The sequence below is a fragment of the Solanum pennellii genome, chromosome 3, assembly GCF_001406875.1.
Source record: "Solanum pennellii chromosome 3, SPENNV200".
NCBI classification, from domain to species: domain Eukaryota; kingdom Viridiplantae; phylum Streptophyta; class Magnoliopsida; order Solanales; family Solanaceae; genus Solanum; species Solanum pennellii.
This window is the reverse complement of record NC_028639.1, coordinates 64,772,581-64,784,035: the sequence shown is the minus strand read 5'-3', so window position 1 is coordinate 64,784,035 and position 11,455 is coordinate 64,772,581. Positions and strand designations below refer to the sequence as shown.

General features: G+C 25.5%; 1 protein-coding gene across 2 annotated transcripts; it reads right to left on the bottom strand.

Annotated features, from left to right (window-relative positions):
- Positions 1-7,070: 7,070 nt before the first annotated feature.
- LOC107013939 (transcription factor MYB54-like) lies at positions 7,071-10,522 on the bottom strand. 2 transcript variants are annotated; one of them, XM_015213816.2, is made up of 3 exons: positions 10,263-10,522; positions 8,563-8,955; positions 7,071-7,570 (listed from the first exon to the last, which is right to left on the bottom strand). In XM_015213816.2, the coding sequence occupies exons 1-3, from the start codon at positions 10,375-10,377 to the stop codon at positions 7,326-7,328; spliced, it is 753 nt and encodes a 250-aa protein (XP_015069302.1). In that variant the 5' UTR covers positions 10,378-10,522; the 3' UTR covers positions 7,071-7,325. The 2 variants fall into 2 exon arrangements, with proteins under 2 accessions (XP_015069302.1, XP_015069303.1); XM_015213817.2 differs by having other exon boundaries at positions 7,071-7,555.
- Positions 10,523-11,455: the final 933 nt, after the last annotated feature.

Here is an 11,455-nt window from a genome sequence, read left to right as displayed (position 1 = left end):
AAATGATATAAATTTTATTAGTTACGATTTAATTACATGTATTTTTGTGAGTTCTTTAAATTTAGCGTCTGTGATAGTCTTTTGGCCTTAAATATATTGATGTGTTACGTTCATATACATGTATTTTAAATATATAAGATCAAAATTAAATGTAATTTATTTTAGATACAACAATATGTTTATGCGGATTTGAGTGTATCTAGGATGCGTTGACTCCCTCGGTGTATTCCTATATTTCATAATGTATGTGGAATGTATTTGATATCATAGATAATGTATCTAGTGTAATTTGTATGCGTTTGGGACTCTATCTCTCGCTTGTCTCTCTTTCCTCTGTTCTCGCCTCTCTCACTACGTAGTTGTATTCCAGAGTTTATAAGGCATATATATATATATATATATATATATAAATATATATATAATTTAAAATATGATCTAAAACTATTAATTAGTAAGATAATATGTGATTTGCAAAACTAATTCTACCTATAGGGAGAACTAATAACGTAATATGAATGTTTATGTAATTAAATAATTTTTCTCTGTTTAAAAATAATTTCAAGATAAAATTATTTTAGCTTGTTTATAGTGTTTAAAAAAATAAAAAATAAAAACTTAAAAGCCACTTAAAATTAGTTCATTTGTGTTTACACACTTGTCTTTTTTCATTTATTTATTTTTAATACAAATAAAACAAATTCCTAAGTGTGTGTATATATATATATATATATATAATATTTTAAGGACAAGCAATATTGGACTAGACTATTCTTTAAATAGATATTGTGGATAAGTTTTTAAAAAAGATATAAAGTGCTCGAAAATAATTAAAGTAGTTTGAATCGGAGGATTATTATAACTATACCCTTGGGTAAATTTATTAGAAATGAGAGAATCTTTGAAAGAACTATTGATATCTTTAACTTTAGAGACTACTTTCTTAGTCATTGCTAAAATTTTTTTTTTTCTAATTTAGAAATATAGATTAAAGTGATCTTCACCTTGAAGAAAGGTTGACCAATGTTTGTCTTAAAAAAACAAAAATTCTGATTGATATTACAAAATATTTTTTAAAAACAGTTTAATTTTTAGTAATATTGTCAAACAAGCGCTTAATATTAAAACTCGTCTGAACGTGAATCTTTTTTTCTTTAAATAAGATTAAATTTGATTAGAAATCTTACTTATTTTTTAAAAAATAAATTTAAATTTAAGATAAGTTTTAAGTTTGAAGAAAAATTGTCTTGACTAGTTTTTAAGAGAATGCATTTTATAAAAGTTAAATGCATGTTTAAATACAATTTTAATTTTAAAATATTTTTTCAAAATATGTCAAACGTTAAAAGTAATACATAAATAAAAATAGTACATGGTACATGAACATTTAATAAGGAGTACTGTAGTATGTATCATTTGGCTCTTAGCACATATTAATAAGTAATTACTCTTAACTTTATGCAATGTGCCAAATAAAAACAATATCCAATCAAAGTAAAAGAAACTTTTTTTTTAATGCATTAATGTTTGCCATAGAGGGTTAAATGTATTAATTATTATTAACATCCTTTTTATAATAAGGAAATGTCAGGTGGATGTGGGTGTCTTTTGAAAGCAATAAGACTGTCAACTAATTTAGATAAGGTGTGTTTTTATTAAATATTTTAGTGGGACAATGATTTTAATTAGCAATAAAATAGGGGTTGGATGTTTTTTTTACATTTTTCTTTATTTTGCAAAGGTCCAAATTAGCTTTTGGGACACTAACATGACCATATAAGAATAAAATGGAAATGGTTTGATTGTTTGTTCTTAATTTTAATATTTAAATATCATATTTTGAAGATAAGAAAATTTGAATTTATTTAAATTTAATTTTGTCAGATGAATAAATTTGAATATGTTAAGACACATTATAAATAAAATGAACGATGAATAATATATTGTTATTAAATTTATTTTTGAAGATAAGAAAATTTTTGAATTTATTTAATTTCATATTTGTCAAAATAATAATAATAATACACATTAAAAAAAAAAAGATGAACGATGAATAGTATATTATTATTGGATTTATTAAAGATGTTTGGTTAGAAAATAAAGTAAAAGTACACAAATAATACGTTTAATATTTTTAAATCTTAAATGCAACTCCCATTCATACATTACTAATTTTTTACTTATTACCCACTAACAAGACCTACTTTTATGTACTCATTAATTGTTGTATTATATACATACTTATTAGCCGTTATCATTTTTCTCGTGAATATATTATTGTCGATTATTACATTCTTTTTTTGTCTAATCACTTTTATTTATTCAATATTCTAAAACTAGATTTTAATCAGTTTTAGTTTATTATAAATAAGTAAATAAATTTTACCCTCAATATTAATTATATATCTTTTCGGGTTAAATCAACCCCCATTTTTTATTATTCATATTTGTAATCATAGGAGTAATGATATGATTGTAATTTGATAACTGTTTAACTTGAAAGATAATATATATACAACAATTCTGCTATTTAAATATAATTAGAGAAAATGTTACATTAGTGTGTGTATTTCATGTATTAACATTCTGATTCTTTTTCTATTACTAATAATCTAATTCATTCGATAAGTTGTGTTATTTTTATGAATATATAGTTTGGTGAAAACTAAAATTATTTTGTGAGAACAATTTAGAAATGTTCAATCCTTATTTCTATGACTTTTGTTATTTCAACTAAGTATTTGTTTATTATCTCCATAAAAATATGTTGATGAAAAAAATATTTTCTTAATTGTTATTGTTGTAGTTATTTACCTAATATTTGAACAATAATCAAAAGAGAAATGATTGTATATTTTAATATTATTTTTAAATATTTGAGCTTCAAAAAAATATTACTATCTATCTTTAATCTTTTTTCTTATTAAGATTAGATCTATCACTATATGTCTGTACATAAAGCTACACTTAAAAGACAAGTAATGTGGCAGCAGGCCTTTAAAATTGAGAATAATATTTATCCTTTTTATTTTTTTAAAATTTTTGATATTTTTTTCTATTTATTAATATATTAGAAAACCTAAAGTTGTTTCTTAATTACATTTTCTAAATTTTTTTACAGTTAGAAAAACTCAAAAGTCGTTATTATAAATTTAATAATAATTTATTGTGCAATAAAATACTAATATAAATAGAAAAAAGTTAAAGACACTTGAGAAAGTGAAAGATAAAGAGAGAGTATAGTTTCTAAGATTTTATTAATAGGTGATATTTAATAGGTGATATGACACTTTCCCCTTTGCTCACACTTCAACCAAAATAATAACAGCTGATGCATGACCTCAAAAACCTAGTGAATTATGTTTGTGAGGAAGAATTATTTATATATAAATAATATAAAGAATTATATTATATATTTTGTAAAAATACTTACATTTTTATGTTAGTATGTTTTTTGTACTTATTATATTCATATTTTTATTTTTATTTTAAAAAAATAAAGACTACTAAATAATGATAGGTTTGTGTGGGTGGATGTCAACGAGAGTTCAGATGATTATGATTAGTTTTATATTTTTTTCTTCTATTTTTGTGATTAAGATAATAAAAAAGATGTTATATTTTTTTTTTACCCGCGCTCTCGTTATTTTGAGTTAATATGAATTTCTAATTTTTTGTAGTTTGTGATTTTTTTGGGTCAAAATAGCAATTTATGACTTTGCTAAATGTAATATTTTTTCTTTACCTTTTCCTTCCTTAAAGATATTTAAATATTTATATTTTTTGGACGAATTTTCGATTACAAATCCTTTCTTTAAGCTTTTAAATGACACTAAAATCTAATGAATAATATTTAAGTCTCTTGAGTTTTTCATCTTTATTGTAATAGTTGGCTAATTTTTTTTAATTTTTTTTTTTGACGATTTCTCCTACTTCTCCATTTTTATCATAAAATAATCAAATATGATAGCTAACAATTCAATTATATTTTTTAATGTAAAACTTAATGACCTTTGTTTTCATTACTTCACAATATTTTACTATCATAATTTTAAAATTAATTTAACAACTGTATTCATAAGATTTTATACAAAAAAGTAAATTTATATTATTATATTTTTGACACTTATTATATTTATACTTTAATTTGACTTGAAGAATAAAATGAAGACTATTGAATAGCGAATGACTTGTGGGAATGGATATCAACAAAAACTTAGAAGATAATGCAATGATTTCATAATATTATTTCTTCTATTTTCATTAAGGTCATAAGAATTATATTGCATTATTTATTTTATTTTATTATGCATGCTTTCTCTTGATTTGTATTTGTATGATATCTGATTATCATAATTTTATTAAGAATAGTTCAAAAATCACATTATATAACTTAGTTGGAAGTCTACATATTACTGATCAAATGTTTTCCTCTATGAAATCAATATATGTTTGAATATCTTTATATGCACAACTCTTTTATTTATATTGTATTTAATAACTTTTTATATATTTTATCATCTTTAGTAACCACACAGGGTACATACTAACTCAAAACCAAACGACAAAAGAATTTAGAAATTATATATATAATCTTGAGGTAGGCTGAAAACATTACGTACCTAATGAAATGATATTGGAGTCTATATGTTCCCATACATCTAATTCACCTTCAAAGATCAAATACAATATAATTATCATGAAATACCATTTACAATGAAATTATGCTATGCTTATTATTTTAAAAATTGATAATATTGTAAAAGAATGTTATGAAATACATACTTAGTATCGATGCCATTATTGTAGAATTAAAAACAAGAAACTTTTGTAGTAAATTTGGCTTTGCACCCTTGTTCTTAATACTAGTGTCACCACACTAGGAAAATGTATAAAATATGGTAAATTGAATAGGAGGGACCAATTTATAGATTTTTAACATAATCTAGTATGTCCATTTAATATTTAAATGAACGGACGAAATTTATTCATTACGAAATGTTTTATGTTTTAACTTTATTCACTAGTAACATATACTAATATTTTATCATTAATAAAAAGATTTTAAAGAGTTCAACTTAAATTGACTAATCGAATATATATCGCAAAAAAATTGAATAATCGAATGTATTGTTGTGCTTCTTTATCAATTCTGTTTCTCAAGCCAAAGTTAAAGGGAGAGAAACCTTTTTCTTTTTAAATATAATTCGAATTTTATTATGTCAGATTCAATCTTTTTCTTTAATTTTCTTATTTTTACTATACCACATTTTTGTATTGCATAAACTGTATAAGAATGTTTAAAACTTGAATAGAGTGTACCAATTCAACAAGTTGAATATTAACTGCATCCTATATCAAAAGTTTTTCAAATTGCAATATTTCAATTTTTTTCAGAACTCACAAATATATTGCATTTTTGCATGATACATAACAAACTATACATAAATTATGTATTCGATATATAATATAACTATAAACCAGATCATACAAATTTAGGTTTAAAATAATTGGTATTATGTATATTACATCAAAAATGATCATTAGAGGTTAACTGCCGCTAAATATGTACTTTTAGCGGCATTTAGCTAGCATTCTTTGTATATGTCCCTAAAGTTTTTAGCGACATTAGTTCTAATGACAAGTAACTAATACCGGTAAAAACTTTAGCATTTTTTATTAATGTCAATATTTATTGCAACAAAAATTGCTTTTGTTGTAATGTATATCAATAATAACATTTGTACCAGATACATTGTACACAAACAAAGTTTGTAATGCATATGATAGAGGTGGAGTGATGCATCCGGGTATTAAGAGAGAGAAAGGAAAATAGAGCTTTTGTAATTAATTCAAATGATAGAATTTTTAAAAATTATATTATCTTAAATAATGTAATTACATAATTTATTTTTCTAATAATGAACATGTTCAAAACTCACTTTTTTTTGTTGGGCTGGTCAGCCTACCCAAAGCCCGGCTAACCAATAAACATTTTAGGGCTATGCCTTACAACATGTTATCCCCCAATTTCTATCTAGTTTATCAACATGATCGAAATATATAATCAATACACTTCAATTGCGTATGTCGTGTGTATATATATATATATATAGGAAATTTATACTGTTACAATAAGAATATTGTGTATTCATAGGAAAATTATACATATTGTGTATATAAACTGTAGAAAAATAAATTATGTAATGAGTTTTGAACATTATACTTTATGAACATTGTTCAAATCTTATACTTATATGGTAGATTAAGTAATTTTAGTTATGAAGTATTTTTTATTCATTACAAAATTGTGTTTTTTTGGTAACTTTTTGTGAGGTTTTTTATTATTATTAAAATAGCAAATAGTAAAAGGTTTATAAAACTTCCTTGAGATGTTTATTTGTTTACTAAAAATGTCTATATTTTAGAAGATTAGATACAATATATGCAGCCCAATGTGTGTATATATATTTTCATTTACAAGAAATGAAAAAGCGAATATCTGTTGAGAATTTGTCACTACATGACAAGCATGTTTAGTGATTTATGCATAACATAACCCATTATTTTAATATATGGTAATTGGTAAAAAAAAAAAGGGTAATTTTTTGTGGTTATATTATAATTTGTTTTTGTATTCATAAAAAAATAATGATCGGTGTTATTTATGATAAATTTTATAAGAATATGAGCGAAAAATTTAAATAGATGATCAAAATAAAAAATCCAAATGACCCGTTGAATTAAAGAAGTTAAAACGAAATCACCCTTCACTTTGCTAGAAAAACAAATATATACCTAGTTTTTTTATTTAAATAAAATATCACAAAAATGAATGTAAAATTTAAGTTATTTATTCACTGATATTTTGTTAGACAAAGAAAGTATAGTTAAGCCACTTACATAACGGTAGAGATATATATAAACTATTTTTATATGTGATTTAAGATGTCAAAGTTTGAAAACTTTTGAAACATGAAATAGTACTTTAAGACTGTTCATGTTCCTTTTTTTGACGATCGAAGCACAATGGCAACAATCTATCTCTATGGCCATGAAGATTGAAACCACAATATATTTAACTCTTTTCCATCTCATTTTTAATTTTTTTTTCCAAAGTCAACTAGTAATAATTATAACAATATATCCACGCCATACACGTCCCTTATGCATGCAAAAAGCTTCATAATTTTACAGGATTTTCTAGTCATAAGAGGTCCTAAATTGTGCAACATATTATAAATATATGTATATATTGTCTTCACTGAATTTTTTCAGTGAGAAGTTTTTGTCTCATAGATTTTTTAAAAATATAAAAATGAAGAAAATTAAGATGAGTCTCCAACTGATAGAAAATCTATAAATCTAACTGGAGCCTTTTTGGTTTGTGAAGAAATATTATTATTATTATCACAGCCATTTTCTTGTTCCACTTCTTCATCAGTGCCCCTTCTAATTGCAATATGATCTATCACTTCACTTTTATTTGAGCCTGCAGTATTATTATTATTATTATTCACTTGTAGAAAATCATAACACTCCACTTCTTCATTCTTATCTGCAATTTCCACACCTAAATTAGTCACATGTGCGTTAGCTGATAACACGTAAAATAATTTATACACTATCAAGTCATGCATGCATCGTCTAAATATAATTACAATAAATAACAATCCGTCATGACTTCATTTATGAGGTAGTGGTAATTAAGGTCAATTTGCATTATATCCTCCCTAGACTTCATTTATGAAATTTCACTAGATATATTATTATTGTAAGTAGTCCCCCCCCCCAACTTCACTAGTCTTGTAAAATGATTTAACTTCAAAAAATTTAACAAGATAGATCGACGATATAAATAAAGAAAAACTTATAGCAATCACGGATAATAACTAGATCGACTATATGAATCTCCGATATCATAAATGTTCTGTTGGGATCTGTAGTGATAATATTCTGCATGCACTTTTAAGGATAATCTAACATTAGGTACTTCTATAATATTCTATAGTCTCATCTTTAATATACTCAAGGTCATTCGGAACCACTTTAAGGCTGTTTATTGACCATAGCAACGCAATGTCTCATCTTTAATATACTATTCCAATAATATTCTTCACTCCAGCCAGCACATGCACTAAACAATGTAGATTTTCATCTTCTATTGTTTTCTTTTTTTAATCGTTTTGTTAGATTTTCCTCGAGTACATATAAATTAAATCACTCAAGGAAATTAAATGTGTTTTGTATAAATAAACTTTTTTTTTTAGAAAATATTTTTTAATTCTAAAAACATTTATATATAATTTAAACAAACACTATGAGAGGTGAGACAGGGGTAAGACATGGTAGAGACGAGGGCTATAGGGGAACGTTGGGAGGACACAATCAATATAAATATCACTTTAATTTGTAGAACATCTTGTTTTCCCTATGTTACTTCAAGTAAGAAAATCAATCATTATCCTCACGAAACTAGATAAAATATTTTCAGAACACTTTGACCAATCGATCGAACAGAGATAAATAGGTAAATAGAACAATGAATAGTTTACGTATACATACCTTGATCGATGTTGAATCGCCGAGGATTAATCATGTGGTTGAAATGAAGCTCTTTTGGATAAAAGGAATTATAAGTAGTAGTGAATTGGTATGTTTCTAATAATTGTTGATGATCAATATAATTTTTTCTCATATTATTATTGTGATCTTGTTTTTGGGCAGCTCTATTGGAATAAATCTTAGATCTTTCTCTACATTTTCTTGACATAATAACATGCCAATGATTTTTGACAGCATTATCAGTACGTCCAGGAAATAACCTAGCTATCATTGCCCATCTATTCCCATGAATTCTATGTGATGAAAGAAGTCTTTCTTCTTCCTCTTCTGTGAATGGACTTCTGTTTATTCTTGGATCCAATTGATTGTACCATCTCAACCTACAACTTTTACCTGTCCAAAAATTCAATTAACATCATATTATATAAATATACCTCATTTGCATATCATGATATCAATACCTAAATCTTAAAATTTTCATTATAATAGGTAATTAGGTGATCACTCTTGCTAATGTTAAAATAAAAGAATTTTCTCAGTGTATACAAGTTAAATCCATGGTCTTATATATATATCACACGTGCGAACATGCAGGAGCGGACCCACGTGGATTTCAGGCAGTGGCGGAGTCACATGTAGTGAAGGGGTGTTGACCGACACCCCTTCGTCGGAAAATTATGTTGTGTAGCTAGAATAAAAATATTATTTATATATTACATATTGACACTTCTTGGCTTCTACACGATTTTATTTCTTTAGATTTTGACACCTCTTAGACAAAATTCTAGCTCCGCCTCTGGTTCCAGGGGTTCACCCAAACTCTCTCAAAAAAATTACATTGTATATATAAGGTAAATTTTCTCTATTTCTCTCAATATATATATTTTTAACCCCCTCAATGACAAAAAGAAACTGATAGTGCAGTGGTAAGCCCCCCAGAAATTAAGCTTCACATCACCAATTTGAATTGTTGTGATATACGTGCTACAAGTGGTTTTAAACCCAAAAGAATTCAAGAGTTCCATTTCTAAAGACTTATTTACATGTTTATACATTTGAATCCTGAATGAAAATCCTAGGTCTGCCGAATGCGAACGTGCATGCAGAGCTTAAGAGGTCACGTTCCATCCAGATTGATCTCTTTCGACATAAAAAATTATATTGTATATATAAGATTAACATCATTTTTAAAATTATTTGTATTATGATTGATGTTTAATACTATTGATTTTTTAGTGTGTTTACTTTTGATGAGTTCCATATATAGGCTCTTTATGGGTGGGATGATTTCTTTATATGGTACTAGACAATAAATGATTACCGTGCTCGATCACCTCATGAAGTGTTACACTAAGCTCAAAATTTGTGTTTTCATTATAACATGATATCAGAGTTAACCATCTATCTTGATTTATGTGAATGAATTACTTGAAGATTTTATTTTTCCACTCATTTTCCGATATCATATGGATGTGTTGATATTGAACTATTGAAACCCTAGAGGCATGTTATAAAATAAAATATCGACCATAGATGTTTAATCTACGCTTACAAACATATTTTAAGATTATAAGATTAACCATATAATTAAAAAGTCTTCTATAATTACTTAAGCTTCGTGCTAAGTCAAAACCAAACAAATAAATTAAAAGTTGTAAATCTTTGAACAAAAGAGTATTAGATATGTTCATGATGGGTACCTGATCTTCCTTGCAAGTTTAGAGCAATAGCGTTCCAATTATGAGGTCCATATTTAGCAACTAACTCTCTCAATTTTTCATCTTCATGAGGCCTCCAATGCCCTCTGCTACACATGATCGATCGAACGATACGATATTAATTGGTAACTTTTGACCTAGCTAAGCTATGTATATATAGAAAAAAAGAAAAGAGGAGAAAATCAGATCGCGGAAACTTAAAATTAAAAAGTTGTATCTGAGATTGAGATAAAGAAATTAGAATGAAGTTGTGGTAATTATAAAAGGGATGATGAAAATGAATTTATATTTATGGAAGAGAATTTTAGGTTGCGTAGTTGGAGAGAATCTTGTTCTGCTTTCAACGTCTTTACTGTTTTTCTAACCTACATGACATCTGCTCATAACCCACCTTACACTAATCCTTTTTATATATTTTATTCATTAATAAATTAATTAACAAAAATATTTACACTTGCCTTATAGTCTTACCTTATCCAATATATTCTCCTCTTTCCGTTAAATATGTATTTTTAGTGGCAATTGTCATTCTTTGTATATGTTTCTAAAGCCTTTAGCGACATCAGTTCTAATGACACTTAACTAATGTCGATAATGACATTAACACTCTTTATTAATGTCAATATTTAATGACGCTAAAAATTGTTTTTGTTATAGTATATTTGTCCCCCCTTAGCTCTAAATACAAGGTATAGTTCATTAAGTTACGTACCACGTCAATTTAACTAAAAAAGAGATAGGATTGTTTTCTTTTAAATGTTATGCATTCTTCTTTAATACTTCTTTCGTCCACTTTTAATTGTCATGTTGCATTTTTTGAAAGACAATTTGATTAATTTTCAGAGTTAAATAATTAGATTACATTAACTCGATATTTTAAATAAAAAATTTACATATTCAAAAACTATATGAAAAGTACTATAAATTGCACTTTTTTTTGCATATCCATATGATGAAAAAATACATCTTAAAATGTTAGTCAAAGTTTTTATAGTTTGACTCTAAAAACAGAAACCATGACAATTTCCATTCACTTTTAATTTTCATGGTTTCCTTTTTAGAGTTAAACTATAAAAACTTTGACTAACATTATACGATATATTTTTTCATCATATTGATACGCAAAAAATTGTAATTTATTATAGTACTTTTCGTATAGTTTTTGGATATCAAAA